Source organism: Carettochelys insculpta, chromosome 5 (assembly GCF_033958435.1).
Source record: "Carettochelys insculpta isolate YL-2023 chromosome 5, ASM3395843v1, whole genome shotgun sequence".
Lineage (NCBI taxonomy): Eukaryota > Metazoa > Chordata > Testudines > Carettochelyidae > Carettochelys > Carettochelys insculpta.
Window position 1 is genome coordinate 25,831,205 of NC_134141.1, and position 21,535 is coordinate 25,852,739.

At 41.6% G+C, this 21,535-nt stretch overlaps 1 protein-coding gene across 4 annotated transcripts in view; it reads right to left on the reverse strand.

The window, feature by feature from the left end:
• The window catches only part of PIP5K1B (phosphatidylinositol-4-phosphate 5-kinase type 1 beta), a 153,678-nt gene that overhangs the window by 92,878 nt on the left and 39,265 nt on the right, over window positions 1-21,535 (reverse strand). For all 4 annotated transcript variants that reach the window (XR_012645641.1, XR_012645640.1, XM_074994811.1 and 1 more), the window contains exons 2-3: window positions 9,554-9,616; window positions 7,061-7,129 (exon numbers count right to left, since the gene is read on the reverse strand). Coding sequence is in view for 2 of the 4 variants with exons in the window: in XM_074994811.1 (XP_074850912.1) it covers window positions 7,061-7,129 (69 nt within the window). In the remaining 2 variants the exon portion in view is untranslated. The remainder of the gene's footprint in view (window positions 1-7,060; window positions 7,130-9,553; window positions 9,617-21,535) is intronic.

A 21,535-nucleotide genomic window follows, 5' to 3' on the forward strand; every position in this document is an offset into this window, starting at 1 on the left:
TAGAAAAGGTTCAGAAAAGGGCGACTAAGATGATTAGGGGCTTGGAAAGGGTCCCATATGGGGAGAGGCTAGAGAGACTGGGACTTTTCAGTTTGGAAAAGAGGCGATTGAGGGGCGATATGATAGAGGTATATAAAATCATGAATGGTGTGGAGAAAGTGAATATAGAAAAATTATTTACCTTTTCCCATAATACAAGAACTAGGGGACACCAAATGAAATTGATGGGTAGTAGGTTCAAAACTAATAAAAGGAAATTTTTCTTCACACAGCGCACAGTCAACCTGTGGAACTCCTTGCCCGAGGAGGCTGTGAAGGCCAGGACTCTATTAGGGTTTAAAAAAAAGCTTGATAAATTTTTGCAGGTCAGGTCCATAAATGGCTATTAGCCAGGGATAAAGTATGGTGCCCTAGCCTTCATAACAAGGGCAGGAGATGGATGGCAGGAGATAAATCACTTGTCTTCTGTTCTCCTTCTCTGGGGCACCTGGCATTGGCCACCGTCGGTAGATGGGATGCTGGGCTTGATGGACCTTTGGTCTGACCCAGTATGGCCATTCTTATGTTCACCTCTGTATCCCCTCTCCGCTAGGGGCCCTGCAGGTGACCAGAACAGCACCAGATGTGTGGTGGGTGGATGGGGAAGGGACTGATAGCATGAGACAGGAGGTAGTAAAGGCTGTGGCAATTCAGTATATTCACACTGCAGACTCCCACAGCACGGCTTGTATAGCATCCACATTGGAAGTTAAAGGCATTCACTCAGTTTCCTTCAGCTGAGTGCATTCCCCCCACAAGAGGTGAAGTGAACCATGCTGGGAAAGGAAGACTAAATTGCAGCCACTAGGAACCCAGCCCCTCTGTTAAATGCAACACTGACTCAGTCATTTACAGCATTATCAAATGCAAAGCAGATGCAATTGAAGAAAAAGCTGAGGTGCAAAGTCTGATTTTAGGGCAAAGGTGGTCAGTAAATACATAAACTAGATGATAGGAATCTTATTACAGCTTCCAGAAGAGACCATAAATGCTTTCCACATTTGCTTTGGACTTCCGCCTTCCCTTTATTAGGATACATATGCCAGCATGGGCCAGTGGATTTCCTAGCCATCTCATCATAGCAGCAAACAGGAGACTCCTGCAGATTTGAGAGCTGATCTGTGGCTGATAACATGCAGAAGTCCCATGCCCTAATAAGGGCCTGCAGCTTCCTCTATTCCCTGTGGTAATTTGCATGGACAGCCACCGCAGAGGTTGTAGCATCCTGAGACACAAATCAGCAGAGACTAAACTTCAGAGGATGATTCAGGCACGTGAGGATCTCAGGCACTCAGAAGGCTGCATGAGGCATCCAGCAGAAGTTCTAATCTCCAACATTCTGTGGTGGAGGGATGTGCCTACAGTACAGCTGAGATCATGCCTCCAGACCTGGGCACGCTGTTTTCCTCAAACTGTGGACACTGTGGCATAGACAGCAGCATGGGTTAGCCACCTGAGTCAAAGTCTACCCACTCACTGGGTCAGTTCCCAGGTGGGTAGTCTGTGCTCATGCTGCAACAGCCATACTTCTATGTCCAGTGCCATAACTTGAGAAGAGCTTGCATGTGTCTACCTGCCTGAGCTGGCAGGCATGTTCCTATCCTAAGCTCTTCTGATAAACATTTCATGGCTATTTGGCTCACAGAACATTCAGACCCCAAATGGTGGATCTGAAGCTTTTATTTTCCTTAAAATCATGCCATTTCGCTGACAGAAGCCATTGGCCATATCCGCCTACAGTTTGGGATCTCGAACAAAAAAGTTATCCGATTTTGTGATGTATCGGTGAAGTTCCTGTATTTCGTTAGCCAAATTATTTGATTAGAGAGATTCCAAAAACTTCTCAGGTTATACAAGGAATCTATCAACTTGCCAAAACCAATTAAGAAATTATAAATTCTAGGAAAGGTTAATAGGTCCTAGAGATTAAAATTGTGTGGCAAATAACTTCAATATGAACAGGCTGTCAAGCAAAAAATAAATTTAATTAGGAGATTTAAAAACTAGTCAAAATTAATCACAGCTTTAAACACTGATACCAATTTACATTTTTAGATGTTTTCTACATTTTCAAATCTATTTCTTTGTTAGAACAAAACATGTGTACAGTGCTCACTTTATTACAATTATTTGCATTGTAAACATAAGGTAATAGTACTTTTCAGTTCACATCATACAAGTTCTTTAGTGCTATTGCTATTGGCAAAGTGCAGTTTACAAATATAGTTTTGTTTTTCTTAAACTACAGCTGCACTCAAAACCAAAACAATAAAATTTTAGCACCTACAAGATGTTCTTATTCAGCCAATCACTAATTCAAACATATTTGTTTACATTTTCAGGACATAACTGACTGCTTTTGTGTGGTTATTATGTACTTCAGTTTCTATGTTTATTTGGTGATTCTTTTCCATAGCTACCCAATAAGAGAAGCCATTAATACTGTATTACTGCTCATTAAGGAATTTATAATTTAAAAAAACAGTAATGTATTACTTAAGAAAATACAGAAGTTTATTAAAATCTATTTCTCCCTGGACATGGCACATGGAATATATCGATATGGGTCATTTACTTTATCTTCTGGGCCACTGGATTTTCCATCACAAGTAGAAATTTTCCATGCACCATATTCCTTTTTTATGTACTTTATAACTAAATTTCTGCAAACATTGTAATCACAGACTTTTACTCTGTGAAATAAGCTATTAAAATTCAAAACGCATCATCCAAGGCACAAGCCTCCTTTCTGTGTCTTAAAATTCCGAAAAGCAAAATTATAAGCACCAAATTCTGTCTTTGTGTAAAGCAGGTACAACTCCATTAACTTCAGTAGAGTTGTACCAGAATGTAATAAGGGCCTAACGATTTGGTTTGATTTTTGTCATGTAAATATTACTTAACCTTTAAAGGTAGTTGTGGCATTTATCTGCTAGGAGTTCATCTGCTATAAAGCTATTTCAGGTCCAGACTCAGGAAGGCACTTAAGAACATAGAGTGATAGTCCTGTTATGTGGGGTGGGGATGTCTATCAGAACAGCTTTAAAAGCCTGATAAGGCTGTACAGGAGCCCAGCCAAATAGGATCTATGAGAAACATTCAGTTAGCCAGTCTCTGGGCCAGAACTACCCACTTTTGAAGTTGTGCTACCAGCTCTGGGCCTGTGAAGGAACAGGGATTGCAAGCAGCTTGCACTCCTGTGCTAGCCCTAGGCAGACTTACTCTTGTTAATGGGCAACTGGGAGCAAATCTAGCCTGCTGATAAGATTAAGGGGGGAAAAAACCCCACAAACTAACTATCAACAGCTCAAAACAGAGGATTCTGACCCCCAATCCCAGGAAGTTACGAAACTAAAACCTCAAACACTCTGACAACACATCCCTTAAACTAATATGAAGAACTTTCCGCAGAATAAAACTACAGGTAGGAACTCTCTGGTTTGGCAACATCTGTGGCCCAACAGAACTATAGATGTTATTGGACTCAAGAGCCCTGGGGTCTAGGAGCATGAGCCAGCTGTAAGGGGCAGTCAGGAACGCAGCTAGGCCAGAGAGCCAGGAGCCCAGCATTAAGTCTCCCATGGTCTGACACATGCCCTCATGTGGGACCGGTCAGATGTCAAGCATTCCGGACCAGGGAGATCCAACCAGTAATGTGCTATGTAAAAGGTTCTAACCAAAACAAAAACCAAAAACCAAACTTGTCCATCTCTGTACTGTTCCTTGGTAAGAACATATTTACAACTTAAGTCAGCCCTTGGTTCTTCCTTAAAAAAGCCCATCTGCTGATGTCCCACCACCACCTTTGAGCTCTACAGCTCCTTTGGAGATTTGAGACATGACTTATGCGATTTTGCACTAGGATAGTATAGTTGACTTGCCAACTACAGTGGATTAATCTGATACTGTACATATACATTTTAAAAAATAGTTTAAAATATACACCTGTCAATCTCTAGGCACATTTCCTGTCATCATAAATTAGCAAAACTTGAAGAGATAGCCACCGAGCATTGTGGGACTATGGATGCAATAAGAAACTGTGACCGATTTGGGGACAGGGAAAGATTGGGAGCCTCTAAGCTATGGGCCTGAGCCCAGAAAGAATGCCACTACAAAAAAGTGAGTTGTTGCCACTAGAGATTAAGCTCCTCATGGAAGAAGGGAATAAGCACTAATTGCATAAAACTCAAGTATTCTGTCTGTACCTACAGAACATTTCTATTGCACATAAATAGAAAGTAATGAATTTTTTTTAGCTTACTGAAACAGAGAGCCCAGCCTTTTTCTGTTGCACCCCTGCCTCAAAACACCCACCACTGTTCAATCCCCAAGGAAGGCAGACACAAACAAAGTCACATCGATAAACCCAGTTCAAAAAAATTTTACTGCCTATTGCTCTGAGGAAAGAAAAGGGTCTGGAATTTTAAGCCACCCACATGCTGTGAAGCCTTGCTGCCCAGGAAAGCAAGAATTAGAATGGAATGTTTAATGCCTCCTAGACTTTATGGGAATTATAGCAAAACTGATCATTTACTATTGATATTGCAAGAACTCTTACAGGCCACAGGTCAGCTGTACCATGTGCTGTACAAACACGTAACAAAAGGAAATGTCCCTGCTGCACACAGCAGTACCAGTAACCAAAAGGAGAGAACAGACTCCAACAGACAAGAATTTGTTCTCTTTAAATATATTGATTTTTCCCTGCATTATACTTGTATTTAATTTTTAACTTGAAAAGACTTACTGTGAGTACTATCATTTACACTCTCATTTAGGTAACAGAAAATGAAAAGCAAGCAGCAGCGGCAAGAATGCTACTATATGTTGCTACAAATGCTGTGGATATCTCTATAGTTATTATAAGAAAGAATTAAGGGCATTAAGGTATTTAACAATTACCTAAAGACCCATACAAAACAAAAACCATGCCTTTGGCAAAATATTAAGGAAGGTTAATTTGTAGTCAAGAGACACTAACAAATATTTGAGGCATTTAAGAACTTACTGTACTAGATTCTCTGACAATAGCGTTTTTAGCAACAGAGATATCTCTCTGTTGCTAGCACTTAAGTACTACCCAGGCTATAGCAAGGTATGTATTTAAAAAAAGAAAAGTTAACCAGTGTGACTACTCATCATCATCTCTCCTGGTATAATGTTACAGAAGAGAAAGGACTCCAAAATGAGTAGTACCCAAAGGCTTATTCTGATGAACATTTGACAGGCAGGAAGTGCAAAGATGAGAGAGAAGATTTGTTTTCTTCTACTTTGAAAGCTCCACATAAGGAATAAAAGTATTAAACTTTCATGCACAATACCAGAGAGCTGTCCCAGGAAATACATTCTAGAGCAGCAATATGCAACCTGAGCTAGTAAGTGGGGCACATGAGTGGCCCTCCATCTCAATGGGCTGCAAGATTATTGAAACCAAGGTGATCTAGTGCAGGGTTTCCCCAACCTATGGGTCAAGATCCAAACATGGGCTGCAAATTACATTTCAAAAGGGTCACTGGCTGGGCTGGGCAGCTCCATAGGTGGCTATTAAGAAGCAATTCACACCCCTAAAGTGGTTCTCAACTTCTTAATTAATTTGATTAACAATTGACTGTCTTAACTGCCTGACAGCTAATTTGAGAAGCACTTCAGCTGCAGGGCAGAGAAGTACATATTGAGGAGCAGCGCCCAGCTCAGGTAAGGTGGGGGCCTGAGTCTGAGGTTGGAGACACAGCAAAGCTGATCAGCTCCCTGGCTTCCAGCCTGTGCAGGAGATGGGGTCTGCGGCTGGCACTACTGGCTGTAGGGCTGGCTCTGCCCCAGCTGGCTTCCAGCTACTGGTGTTGGGGATCCCCCTCATCTGGAGTTCCCATGGTCTGCCCCAGCTGGCTTCCAACTGGAGGGATCCCCCTCACAACCCTGTCCAGGGTTCCCACAGATGGTGCTGCCAGCCAGGTCTCTGCCCCAACTGACTTCCAGCCACAGTGGATGGAGGGTCCCCCTGGCTCCAGCCAGCTTCCAGTTGTGGGGGTTGGGGAGTCCCCTGCACCCAGGCGGCTGGCGTTGACGGCTGGAGCTCCATGCCCCACCAACTTCCAGTCTTGTGGGTTTATGTGCCTCCCCAGCTCCCCCAACCTGTGAGCAACTCCTAGCCTCCAAGTGTGACTCCCATAGCCCCTGCAGCCCCCGAGTGTGACCCTCCTAGCCTGATTGACTCCTAGCCCCCGAGTGTGACTCCCTTGCCCTGGAGTGTGACTTCCCTAGCCCCCTGCAGCCCCTGAACGTGACTCCCTTAGCCCCTGATTGCGGGGTTAAAGCCAGGGGAAGCACTTTGGGGATGAGTGCCTTTCCACCACAAGTCTGGTAAACCATAGTAAATGTAGTGTTCTTTTATGAATAATTTTCCCCTTTTCTATGAAATAACTATTATGAATATTTAAACATGAGGGGGCACAATTTTATATTCTTGCCTCAGGTGCAAAATTAGCTAGTTATGGCTGCCTTCCCCTCTTCCCCAGTTTGTGAATCGTCTTGGGTCACCAAGTCTTCCTGAATTGTCAAAATGGGTCCCTGTCTTGGTAAGGTTGGGAACTGCTGGTGTAGTGGGATAGGGTAGTTTTCCTAGCTGCAATTGCATATCTAGAATTTGTGGGATCTGACCATTGAACCGTACCAGCATTTTGACTGGATGAAGAGGGAGCGAACACATTGTCAGTTTTGTGCACAATCAGCACCAACCTCACTTCATATGCCCTTGTTTCAAGTGTGTCACTTTAGTAACATTGGCAGAAGAAAAGCTATGTGGATAGAAGCCAGTGGAATCTGGCAACCCCGCACATGGGCAGCAGTAAACAAAATGTCACATGGTCCACACACTGAACCCACTGCATGCGGCCCTCGGGCTTCAGATTGGCCACCACTAATTTAGCGACTAAAAAATACAAAGCAGTGGAATCAATATACTGCACTAAGCTGTGAAAAAAAATCACTGAACAAAAGGAAGGTTACTAATCACATTTACCTTTTTATATGTTTTCTCCTCATTTTGCTTTCCAGTGGGAGCATCTCCATTTTCAGAGACAGACGACATCTAAGAGACAGACAACAAGTCTGATATCATAAATACTATTTGTTTCCCCGTACTTGCTAAATTCTGATTTTTAGGTGACTTCAGTCATCAGTTAAACTGTGTAATGACGACTCAAAATTTTTACTGTAGGGTTTCTTTCAGCCTCTCACTTAAATCAGTCTTCAAAAGCAGCTGGTAGTAGATATTTCATATTAAAATGACATCCTTCCCGCTCTGAGGGCAGCCCAAAATTGCACTGACCTTTGCTGCTGACATCCCTCACTACTTATTCATGTCTGATTTGCCATGCAGTCTCAGCCATACATGTGTGCGCATGCACGTGTAATCTTTCAACACTGCTCTTTTACAAGTTTCTCCCCCTCCAATGGGTAGGTACATATTTCACATTGCTATACTTCTGATATTAATTTGGATTTTTTCAAGTTGATTCTAATTGTGTAATTTTCATCCATGTGCCTAATTTATCTAGGTCCTTCTGTATTATCTCTTTTCTTATCAATAGGGGACTATTTTCCTAGTTAGTATCATCAGTGGATATTCAACAACATGCTGTTTATCCCTTCTTCCAGATTACTAAAGAAATGTTAAATGATCCCATCAAAACAAAAAAAAAAGAGATAAAGTAGCACTTTAAAAAATAATTTATTAGGTGGTGAGCTTTCATGGGACAGACCCACTTCTTCAGACGATAGCCGGACCAGAACAGACTCAATATTTAAGGCACAGAGAACCAAAAACAGTAAGCAAGGAGGACAAAAGATAATCAAGGTGAGCAAATCAGAGTGTGGAGGGGTGGGGGGGGGGAGGTCAAGAATTAGATTAAGCCAAGTATGCAGACGAGTCCCTATAGTGACTCAGAAAGTTCCCGTCCCGGTTTAAACCATGTGTTAAAACATAGTTTACACCAGGACGGGAACTTTCTGAGTCACTATAGGGGCTCGTCTGCATACTTGGCTTAATCTAATTCTTGACCTCCCCCCCCACCCCTCCACACTCTGATTTGCTCACCTTGATTATCTTTTTCTGATTTGTCCTCCTTGCTTACTGTTTTTGGTTCTCTGTGCCTTAAATATTGAGTCTGTTCTGGTCCGGCTATGGTCTGAAGAAGTGGGTCTGTCCCATGAAAGCTCACCACCTAATAAATTATTTTTTTAGTCTTTAAAGTGCTACTTAACTGTTTTTTGTTTTGATAGTGTGTAGACTAGCATGACTTCCTCTCTGTTACTATAAAAAGGAGAGTTCAGCAGCCTCTCTTTCCAATCTGTTGTGAAAATTCCTCTTCAGCAAGACGCAAACTTAAGTTGTTAACAGAATGGCCCACTCCATTAAAATGTAGGCTGACCCATTTGTGGATCAGGAGTGTTTTTATGTCTGTTTTGTGCCTATTAACTCTTTGTCTAAGACAGTTTGAAGCCTGTCCAATATACAAAGCATCTGGGCATTGTTGCTACTTTACTGCTTGTTTGTTTTGATAGTATATAGACAAGCATGGCTTTCTCTCTGTTATTAAATGATCCCAGACATTGCCATGTCATCTAATGGGGTATCACATCTTGTATCTGACATGAAATCACTTGTCACCTCCCTTTGGTTATTGACCTTCAGCTTTGAATCTCACTGGTCAATTTTCATATTCAAGCCAATTTTAATTAATATTTCTTAGTGTGCAAATTTAGTTAAAACTGTAAGCTCTTGGGGATGATCTTTTTGTTCTGTCTTTGTAGAGCACTTAGCTTAATGAGGGCTCCCAGGCAGGACTATAATAAATAGCAAAAATGATTCTGAGAACAAGTTACTGCAATCAGGTAATATCCTCTACGTTCTTTTCTCTCTCAGATTTGGCTCCTTAACACAACTGTCTGAAAGATTCTTTCCCCTTCCAACACCAATGCATGCAGCTCCCTTTGTTTCTTATAAACAGGTCATTTACAAAACTCAATGGGCAGATTAAGTTAATGTCACCATTTGAGACAAGCCCATTCACAGACCTAGCAGTACTTAAGAGGTGAAACCTCCATTATTCTCAGAGATTTTACCCCATACACTTCTGTACAGGACTAGAGATATAGAAATGTGGCTTATCAACTGACTCCAAGACAAGTCTGATGTATGCAATAATTGGTATACACCATGATTGTGCTTGGGATCTAGATTTGTGTTGGCATATCCTGTGCAGTCAAGAGACTCAAAACCTGTGGCCAAGTTAACACATTGTGGCCACAAAGTGCTAAGGTAATGATTGATATTTTACCTGCTAATTGCACTAAAGCAATTCTAGTTCAAGAATAAATCACATTACCTACCAGCCAAGTTACAGATCACCTGCAAGTGTAGATGCCAAGGTAAGCAAGTGTTAAAATGGCATGTTTTCATTCCTGCTACACTTCATCAGTGTTACAGAGTGTTTAACAGATACACACATACCTTTCTGAACTAAACTGTAAGTCATCTGGAGCTGGAAGTGATCATCAGCCCATTCATTGATCCCTATTAAACAAAAAGAAAACAACTCAGCATTATGCAATTCAAGTGTTTAAAAATGCCTTTTACCTTAAACATTGTCAGAGTACGCCAGAGCTTTACAAGAAGCAGAGCAACAAGAGATTGTTCTCGAAAGGTTTGATATGTCATTTAACAGAACTACCTTTTGCTACAGCAAATAAAAATCAATATAGTCATTCTTTGAGTTCTAACTTGCCTTTGCCCTAGATACAATGCTACTCATGTCCTCAGTGTAACACATTTATGTGGAGCTATAAATTTTCATGGCATCGTACAGAACATAGTTAAGATATATTCTTTGTCCTGACGAGTTTGTAAAGTGAACATCCAATCCAATCCTCTAACTACTCAGTTGAATGATCCACACCCATACATGTAGACCTAACAAAGTCAGCAGGACTATGTGCATGAGTGAGGATTTGCATGATTGGGCACTGCATATTAAATACACAAGGAAGCTACTTCAGAAGGAATTCAAATTAGTTACGACACAAAGCATTCTCACCCAAGTACAACTAAGTTATTGAAATTACGTCATTAACACAAACACCACCTCGCTTAATGTTTTAGTTATGTTTCCAAAAAATGCTACTTTAAGTGAAATAATGTTAAGCAAATACAATTGCCCCATAAGAATTAATATAAATGGTGGGGAGACTGGGAGTTAGGTTCCAGGGAATTTTTTTTTCCCAGCAGATAAAAGGCAGTATAAATGTATATAGTAGAAGTTTTAAACCATTTAATACTGTAAACAGCAATAACAACTGCTAAGCTTGGTTTAGGTGATAGAATTGGAGAGTGGAACATTTCCCAGGGAACATTTTGCTACTAAATGATGAGCGAGCACTTGGCTGAGGCCTTAAGGCTTAACACATTGTTAATGTAAACTTACATTCTAGAGAGGCAGCATGGACTGAGGCAAGAGGGAGGAAACCAAACAGATGCACAGCAGTGGCTGCAAATGCTTCCTTGCAGAAGCTGAACATGATGATGAACCCACACTGTCCTGCTGCAGGGTGCCATGCTTTCCTTTGGATGGTGCATACAGTAATACCTCAATTTACACAGAGTTTGCATCCTCAAAGTTCATGTAAATTGGGAGCAGGGGGAGGGTTGGGGAGATTCCTGGAATTCCCCCAGCCAGAGGGGACAGCAGCACTCCACCACCATTCCCACTGCCTGCTTTCCCTGGCTGGGAAAAATGTCCCAGCTGCCAGCTCCCCCCAGTTGAGGAAGTGGGTGGGGGGCAACCATGCAGCCCCTGGCTTCTCCCACTAGGGGGCACACAGTTGCTTGTGGCATGTTTTCTCTCAGCTGGGGAGCCCAGTGCCAGGCAGAGGTTTGTGGAGTTGTTTGAGGGAGAAATGGTGCTGCAAGCAGCTACGTGCCTGCTAGGCTCTCCTAGCTGGGGGAGCCAGGGGCTGGAGGGGGGGGCGCAGTTTTGACATGAACTTAACTCTCGTTAATGCGAGTTCAAGCGCAACTTCAGCTTGCGCTTGGAGGGTTTACTGTACATGGCTGCATCGTGCAAAGGGTGGGGGTAAGAGACAGATTAACTTACTTTGTGGATGTGCTAGAGGGGCAAAGATGTGCACTGCCCCATTAAGCACACTGACCTCATTTAAAGTGAGCTGCAACTGCCCAGCCGTGTATCTTACGGGGAACTTATGGGATCTGATGGGAGCTGGTAGTCCACCCTAGTCCCAAACCCCCACAAGGACAGGCTGCTTTTCCAAAAAATCCTGAAAGTAGTGGACAAAGCAGCCAGCCAAATGACATTATAAGGGAGCACTACACAATTCTAAATGAGTATGTGCACTAATAGATAAGCAACATAAAACAATATTAAGTGAGGCATTACTGTATATTAGTAGGCTTCGGAACAGATTTTTATTGGCAAATGTCAATTTCACCCTACACACAAACATACGAAAGTTTTTCCACTGATAACCAAAATTTAGATGGGCAAAGGCAAACAAATGCTTCTTGAAAACTGAGTTTGATTTAAGGATGTTTACTTTTTTATATTTGGACATTTGATGTTGATAATTTGTTTTAACTTTTTGAATCTCAGTGTCTATAGTTATTAAATAAGTGTCTGACTTCATCTGTGCTTTCCTACAACTGAAAGTTTAAATAAAACAAGTTTAAAATAAAAACAACTATCTGCTAAAATTTAAAACAAAAATTGAGTTCTGTCATGCTTAATTATCAGTTAAATCATGCTTGCTCTCCTTACATGTGCAGTGCTGTTGACTTCAAGCAGAATTACTTTCTTGAACAAACAGGGCACATGGGTATCATTTGGTACCTCTTTGGACAAATTCCCACCTTCTCTGGTAAAGTTATACCCATAAAATGGTACTTCAATTTTTTTTCTTCCCTCATGAACAAATTTGGCTTTGCTCTTGCAATCACTGAAGACATCTCCCCACTCACCTGTAATGGCTAAAGAACTTGAATACTCACAAATCAAGCGTGGCTTGTGCCAAAATCTACATCTATTACAAGTTCAAGAGTCTCACTCAAATCCTCTGAAAAGGACACAGCAGCATTTTAATGTGCATCACAAGTTTCATTATGCCCTTCAAATCTTTCATAAGCAACTAATACCTTAATTAGTTGGCCATATTCTGCCATTACCCTGCATTCGAAACTCCCACTGAAGCCAGAGCTATTTAAACTCGTTAAGCTTTATCGACACTTAAATTTCTGACCACAGTGGTACCAGAATAGACTTGTTTCCACCAGAAAAAACAGCCTAAATGCTATTGGTTATTTTAAGATGGAAGTTCTGATGAAAGCTCCTCTGAAAAACAAAGCAAATGAGAATGAAACCCTATCCAACTCCAAAATTAACCTGAGATAGGATCAGAGGAACCAAGGAAAGACAAACGTCAATACAGCATAGGCATTTCCTCCCAATATATGTTAGGTGAAGAAAGCATTCATGCCAGATGTGGAAGAAAAGCCTCATACATTATTTAAGAAAAGTTTGTCCATGTGAAAAATATGCCCCTGTAATGTTGCCAAGGCTGGGGAGACAGATGATGATCCCCTGACTACAGCAACAACTGAACATTACTAAGGAATCCATTCACAACTTAAGTTGCTCTGAAGAAAAAAACTTGCCTATTTGTGCAGGATTCTTCCATTTCTAAAGCAGGCCAGCCCAGATAGCACCAAATGGTAGAAATTGGGTCAGATTACACAGGCTGACTATAAACAAACACACACAAGTGTGTAAGGGCAAAATTAAGAAGGTCAAGGCACAAAGTGAGCTGAAACTGGCTAGAGACAAAGGACAACAAAAAATACACCTCTCCAGGAATCACCACCTTGAAGTGGTGGAGAGACACGTTTCTCAGTGACCCTGACAACAATGTTGCTTGAAGTCACATACTCCCTTAGGGCCACCCATGGCAGAGCAGTCAAGGGAGAGGTTCTGGACAAAGTGTGATTCAAGAAGTCCTCAATGGCATAACTGTATAGAGGTGAAACTGTTGACTAATGTTATGACGACTGTGAAGGTAGATGAAGTCTCCAGCTGACAGAGGATTTCCAATCATGATGTCCATGCCATTATTTTGAAGCTCTGTCCGTCAAGGACAGTGTGGTGACTGCTGTGCACCAGTCTCCCCACTGTAAAAAAAAAAAAAAAAAAAAGTCCCACAGAGGCACTGTCCAGGTTTGGGAAAACACCACTTGTACAAGCCAAAAGTCTGGTGGTGATCAGTGAGCGGCAATGAGAACAGGACAGTAAGATCCAGAGATTCCTAGTCACAGACCAGCGCGCAGAGGCAATGCGTGTGTGATTCAGTCGTCCTGCTGAAGGACTGAGGCACAGAGAATTCTGGCATCTGACAAACGACTGAAGTCATTTCTAGGACCCACTCTGCTCATCCCACACGGGGAGCGGGTTAGAAGAGGTGCCCTAAAAATAGTCTTGCCTCTGTTCCTCTTGGCCGGATAGCTGCATCCAGCAAAATCATCATCTGAGTGGCCGAAAATGTAAAAATTTTTACCTTTGGAACTTGGGATGTATGTACCACGTGGACAACTCAGACAGCAACCAACCAGAGCCACACACAGCCATCACTGCTTGTGAACTGAACTGGATTAACATCAATATTGTGCCTCGTCTGAAAACTAGAAGAGCTGATGGACAGGTGGAGGGAGAAGAAGGCAGACATACCTACTTCTGAAAGGGAACAACCTTTGGAAGAATCTCGACTGCTTTGAGTTGGGGTTTGCTATAAAGATCAATCTCATAAGGTGCCTGCCTCTCTGAAGTACTGGTTGGCAACAAGGAACCAAATGAGGCTAACTAAGAACCAACAGGCAACTACTGTTGAGTGCCTATGCATCAACACTGGATGCCAATGACGATATGAAGAGTTCTACTCTCAGCTGGAAACCCTTTTACTGGAGACCCCCTCACAAATATAACATCATCCTTCTGGGGGATTTCAATGCACGTGTTGGACAAGACTCAGTCCTGTAGAAAGGAACAATCAGGAAAAAAAAAAGTCAGCAAAAGTAAATCAAATGGAAATCTGCTCTTGACAAAGTAGGCTGAACATGAACATATCATGAGCACCCTTTCCAACAAAGGACAAGTTCAAAACATCTTGGAGAGATCCACAGTCAAAGCAAGGGCATCTTCTTGATTATGTCATAGTTTGTGCCCAAAATCAGTGATGTACTTCTTACAAGAGCAATGACAAGTGCCATTGATTGCCGGACTGATCATTGCCTCATTCAATCCTCAAGTGAAAATTAAGGTCACCCCCAAATGGAAGCTGCAAAAGGTGGTCAGGCATAAGCTGCAGTTTCAAGAGCTGAAGGACTCCATTAAGAATGACTACTTCCAAGCAGTCTTAGACTAAAAGCTTCCACCAGAATTGCCAGAAGAAATCAAGAAAAAATGGAGTCAGCTGAAAGCAGTAATCAATGCCTGTGTGGCGTAAACAGGCTACCAAACCAGAAAACATCAGGACTGGTTTGTTGAGAATGATGCTGACATCAAGCAACTCATCAATGAGAAGAGAATGGCTTTTCTGGCTTAGCAGAATGACAAACTGTAATACTGAAAGAGAAGCCCACGCCAAGATGAGGATGAAAGTACAACAAAAACAGAAAACACGAATTAAATGGTGGACTGAGAAAGTGAAAGAACTCCAACATCTCTCAGACATCCACAACACATGTGGTTTTTTCAGTGCCATTAAGACTGTCTATGGGCCAGCGTGTTACAGCATGGACCTTCTTCATTCTACTTGTTCCCAGGCTATACTACCCATCTGATTTTTAAAGCCCTCCTACCCTCATGTTTGAGGCAAAAGTTCCTTGAGAACTACAGCACAGGTTACACCTCTGAAGCAGCACATTTTCTCATCTGGAAACCTTCTTCATCCAGCAGGATGAGGGATATTCCTGGACCAGAGCAGGAAGGCACCCAAGCTGGCCTACCAGCAGCCATGCGGGAGGCAGCAGGCCCAGAGGTGGCATCCCCTGGCAGGTTCACAGGGGGGCAGGGCCAGAGGCCAGCATCCCCAGACAGCTGCTGGCATAGAACTGGGGCCAGAGAGCCCCACATGGAGCCAGCTGCAACAGACCAGCAGGGGAAGCCAGGGGCATTCACATTCCCTGGTCCAGCCAAATCCCTTGTTCAGGATCACTGAGGTCCAGACGAGGGAGGTGCAACCTGTTTTTGATCTTCACACGGGCCAGACAGTTCAAGGTACAACATGCTGGCTGAGATTAAAAGAAGTTTTAGAACCAGAATTCACAGGCTCAACAGAAGACCAGGCTATTTGTAAAGGCCCTCATTGTGCCGCCACAGGCACAGTCCCACTGGAGAGCACTGGGAAGCACATTATACCTCAACAATAACTTTAGGAGGTATACTTCCAGACCTCTGCAGAGTTCTTTCTAACTTTGGGTCCCCGTACCCCACCTACAAATCCCCATTTGTAGGGGCAAGTTCAGCTCCTAAAATTTAAATCCTTCACTACTGATGCCCTCAGGTTCAAAGTTTCAGTTCAGGCACCTCTTCAGATTTGAATTAAAATTTTAATTTTTAAAAATTGTGATTTCTTCCCCTCTTGCCCCCCCACCAGGAATTATTCTTTTAAAATGGGGGGGCGGAGAATAACCATTGGTGTTTTGTCATTGAGTTATCACTGGAAATCAGACTCCTATACCTTTCAGTGCTACAAAACCTCAAACCACAATTCCAGTGACCTCATAGGTAACAGCGCTAGGTACTCCCCCACCCCCCAGCATTAAACTGGATGATTTCTGTCAGACTCCTCCATTAAGTCAGTCCAAAAAAATTATCCAGTCACACTAACAGTCCTTTTTAAGGGATGCCTGCACAGCAAACAGCAGCAAGTATCAGAGACTGGGTCTGCAGACTTAGGTGTGTGCTCTGGCACTAAAGATAACGGTAGATGCTTGGGTTCAGGATGAAGTATAGGCCCTCAAGGCTAGAGCCTAAGCCCAGATGCCGACACTGCTACTTTTAGCGCTGAAGTGCAAGTTTAAGGGGGACACACCCATGTCCTGCTGGGTTGTTAGTCTCTAGGCAGCTGGAGGGTAAAGGAAAAACACTGATGATAATGACTACATGTGTATTAGAAATATGAGTTGAACATTAAGTAATAGTGGGAATGTGGGTTTCCCAGAATATGCAACTGTATTCAGTCAGCGCTCCAAGGCTGTTAATTTTAAAAGCTGAAGCAGAAATTGTTTTTATTGCATGAATGTGATGAAGGGAAGAACGTTTATTCTTCAATGCAGTTACGGGGTGACTGTTTCCCTGTTCAGTTCTGTGCTACTGCCTGTCTGAACGCATACAGTTGAATCAAAAGGAGGCAGCATAAAATCTTGTTCTAGAGCCGAACAGGATTTGGGTCCACCATTTCAAAAGGCATTATGAAAACAAAGGCTTGGTGCTCAAGGAAGGAGAGCACTCCACTGGTTCCAGTCAGACTACATTGTTTTACTTTTCTCAAGGCTACGGCCTTGGCTACACCACAAAGCTATATGGGCAGTCCACCTAACAGATGCAGCTCAGTACCTCAAAGGAGCTTTTCTATCAGCACAGTAACACCATTTCCCTGAAAGTCATTAGCTCAGCCAAACAGAAGCACTTGTGTCAGAATAGCTGTGTGTACAGTGGGAGTTTTGTCCACATAACTATGCTGGCTAGGGGGTTTCTTCCACATTCCTGACAGACAGCTATGCTGACAAAACTTCGTCCTGTGCACTTGGCTTAAGATTAGGATCCAAAGGAGACCTGAAACCTCTAAAAGAGGACACAAAAAGGGATGAGGGTCAGAAGAGCCTGAAGGTGCTGTCCAGAATGTGTTAGTGAAATGGCTCACAGCCTGAGACAGACAGGGAGAATGCTTCTGCATTATACGCCACTTCCGGGGGGCACAGATGGAGATAGCTGGAGAGAGTTAGGCTTGGTCTACACTAGACTTTACAGTCAACTGCAGATATGCAATTCTAGCTACAGCAATTGCGCAGTTAGAAACTACGTTATCTGCAGTCAACTGTAAGGTCTGTCCAACCAGAGGAAGGTCGACAGGAGCATTTCTCCTGTCCATCTCCTTTCCGCCTCACAAGAAGAGGAGTATGGGGGTCAACTGCAGACCCCAAAGAGATCAATTTGATGTCTTTACCAGATGCCCGAAATCAATCTCTGGAAGATTGACCCATTCAGGGTCCATCTCACAGTAAATGTAAACATACCCTTAGCAGTGAAAGGCAGACCTATGTGAATATGCATTTGTTTTATTTGTGTTCTACCTGCTTCTTACCTTTGACCAACAAACAAATGATTCTTGGTTCTGAAGGGGCTATTTTTTTTATCACTGCAAATGTGTGCTGTCATGCTCCTAGAGTAAAGAGCCTGCAGGTACCAGCCATCATTGGATAATCTACAGTAGTCATGTCAATAACTGAACAAGCTGTAGTCCAAGTCTTAGTCTAAGACTAGGCAAACTGCTGAACCCCATCCTAGGGATGGTATACTTCACGCCTGACACTGGGAGGATGGGAGGCACTCTAAGGTCTACGACAGAACGGCTATATATAGTTTAGTAAATGAGAGAGTACTTCATACACACAGCCAAAACTTAGAAATAAATGATTGCGTTTAAAAATTCTGGGCTAGCTAATGAAAACAAGTATTACTTTAGTCCATTTCAGAGTTGATTTAAGGCAACAGCAAAACTCCCACAGACTTCAAGGAGAGGGCCCTAGTGACAAAAATTATTTGGGTCTTGCCAGCTGCCTCAGAACACTCAATTAGTTCTGCTTTCTTACCATTGCCAAATGTGAAAGATTTTTCAGAGTTTTCTGTTCGTTAACCTAATATGAGAAAAAAGAGAAGAACCTGACTTCTATTTATTTATAAATAAAAAAACCATGCTATTTAATTGGCTTATTCAATATATAAGCAATGTTGTCTTTCACTGCTATTGCTAGCAGGGGGTGGTGCTAACCAACTTTTGTGGAGTTTGAGTTAGCTATTTGCTGAATGATGAGGACCCAATCTAGAAAAAAACCATGTAAAATTAAGAAAAACACCACCATCATTTTTCATCTACTATAATAGTAAATAAGTGAAGTGAGCAGTATTTTTTAAAAAAAAATCTAACTTTGAAAGTAAAGACATAAAAAAAAATGCCTTTTTTGTTCTTAATACTAGTTGTCAATGTCCAGATAGTATGACAGTTGGTCTCATAAAAATGCTATAGACAACTACATACACACAAGTATCATTTGTGAGAAAGAAGATGGAACCATTAACAATTTTAAGAACTTATGAAATGCTGAAGGGAATTGTTTGAGCAATTTCACCATGATCATACTGTACTTTGGGAATTCTGGATTAATTCTATTCTCATACTCTTGTGCATTTCAGGTAAACTTATTTACTAGTAGTAGCTACTTTCTAATCACTTCTAATCCTTTCATAGCTCCAGAAGGGACACATGAGCCTGAAGGTGGCCTGTTGCGTGTTTGAAATAAAAGAATTCGCACTAAACAATTGAATACTAGCACAAGGCAAACATATTCATATTAATCAGCTACTATTAACAACAAAAAAGGGTCACAACATGGTTTGTGCTTCTCATTTTGTGTGTGCCTAATTGCTAAACAACCTGTAAAGATTCTACCAGCAATGTTTCAAAGTGAAAACTTCAGCCTATATGCTGTATTTATTAGCTCTATTAGAAGGAATCACTGGCACGGTAAGAGGCGGCTTGGTCTACACGAGACCTTACAATCAACTGCAGATACACAGTTCTTTAGCTATGGAAATTGCATAACTAGAATCCATGCATCTGCAGTCAACTGTAAGGTCTGTCCTCACTGAAGGAGGTTGACAGGAGCATTTCTCTCAATGACCTCTCTTACTCCTGGCAACAGGAGGAGTACACGGGGTTGACTGCCAATCCAAGAGAGATCGATTTCACACATTTTTTACCAGATGCACAAACTTGATCTCCTGGTAAGTATAGACAAGCCCTGTGTGTTATATACAAGTGCTCTTAGGTTAGTCACAGAAAATTTCAAAGTCACAAAAATTAAAACTTTATATCTGGACACTAAATTTTGTCAAGAAACATTTTCAACTATAATATTTTAGATTCAGTCCTACTTTTAGATATGCTGCCAGTCATCATGTGGTTTGTCACATCAGTTACTGATTTGTCCAGATTTTTCAGGTCTCCCTGGCAATACACATCCATTGATGCGACAGCAAAATGCAGCCTAGACTTCCAGGTTTTATGTCCAAGTGTCACATTTCAAATCAGAATTCTTTGGGCATGCGTATCTGGGAGTAACAAACATGGTTTATGAATAAATGGAAAATATCTATATTCATCAGTCAATAGGAGAGCTATGTAACCCTTTGCAAAAAAAATTCACCCTAGTGGAATTCTGCTTCCTTATCTGATAACACTGATGGGATCTTAAAGAAAAATTGCAGCATTTGAGTTAAGAACAGCTATCACATCAGGCTACTATTCAAGTCTTTTTTCTTTCAAATTTGTATACCCTCACTTTTCCTTTTACATACAGAACACTCCTTATTTAATTGTATCTTTTGGCCTGAGTAACAATACATATAGTGTGACTACCTACAGCTTTTTCATTTCTTTACGTCTAAGGCTGCCTGTTAAAAACCAACGTCAAAGCTTGGGAGGACTAAAATGTAACTAGTTCTTGAACAAAAAAGGTTATACTTTTCTTACAAAGAAGTAAGCTTATACCTCCACGTTATAAAAGTCACCATACAGAAGAACACAAATTATGCACTTCTAAAGGTCCCTGAGAACTGGAGCAGAAACTGAAAGATCTTTCATTTTTATCTTTACATTATATGCTACTAATTTCTGAATGTTTCCAAAGTAGTTCAATTTCTAACATTAAAATGATGCACCTCCCTTAAATTTTCAGTGCTTTTTCAAGTAATACAGTATTCCTAGAGAAATTTTAATTGCTCTATACAGTTTTTTTTTTTTAAATGCTTGCTTGTTGAACCTCTCTAGTCTGGTGCACATTGGTCCGGCAACATCTGTGGTCCAGTATGATTTTAATTAGCTAGATGACTACTTATGGGTGTGGCCAGGTCTCCCACATACCCATAAATTTAGTTTCCAGCCACTGGTCCTGGCTCTTAATATTCTGTGCTGTTTACCTGCAATGTACCACTAAAATGTCTGAGAGCCCCATAAGGCAGACCCCATAATTCACATTGACCTTTCTTGATCTGCATGTTGTACATAACCCACTAAGTTTACAAACACCGCACTGTATTCTACAGACTTTTTTTAGTACCTCTCATCTTTAAAAGGATTTCCATAGATGATATTCTAACCACCACAGTAAGACTTGTTGCTCTTAATGCAAGTTCCACCCCCCCCCAACCATCCACAAGAAAAGTGCACCAAAGTACAGTTCAACTTTTACAGCATGATTTGATAAAGCTTCACCAAGGGAAGTCATTCAAAACATAATTCATTATGTATTTAATATAGTCACCTACAGTATGTATCATACAGCAATAACACCATACACACAGCATGATAAAGTTCAAACCAAATTAGAAGATGAAAAATTATCTACACTAACCCTACTATGCATCACAAAAAACCAGGATTTTGTTACTTCTAGAAGACCTCATACACAGACTGTTTCCAGCATAAACACCACAAATAGAAGATGAAAACTTTTTCAACTCAAGAAACCCAGCCAACATTTGTCAGGCATCGCAAAAACTAACATGTATAGTCCCACAGAGGTAGCCATGTTAGTCTGTATTCTAACAAAACAAAAAAGTAGTCTTGTAGCACTTTAAAGACTAACAAAACAACTTAATTAGGTGATGAGCTTTTATAGGGTAGATCCACTTCTTCAGGCTGGGAGATCATCATATCATTTCCAGTACTTCACTGTTCTATAACAGATGATAAAATTGAAATAAAAACTGACTAATCAGATACATAGGACAGAAGGGGTGGGGGTGAGAAGCCCATTCTCTCCTACAGACAACCACCCAAACTCTGGAAAATTCTCACTAGCAACCACAGTAATACTAACCCTGGAACTTTTCCTTGTAACAAACCCCGTTGCTAACTTTGTCCACATATTTATTCTGGAGACACCGTCACTGGACCTAACTATGTTAATTACAGCATTAGGGGCTCATATTGCTGTACCTCAACCAATGTGATATATGCCATCATATGTCAGCAATGCCCCTCTATGTACATTGCACCAACTGGACACAGCATTCTGTCTATTTTCACTAGTGTAGCATGGGGGGGAAAAATGCCCCACAAGTAGATGTGGGTCTCTGACGACATCTTCCAACAT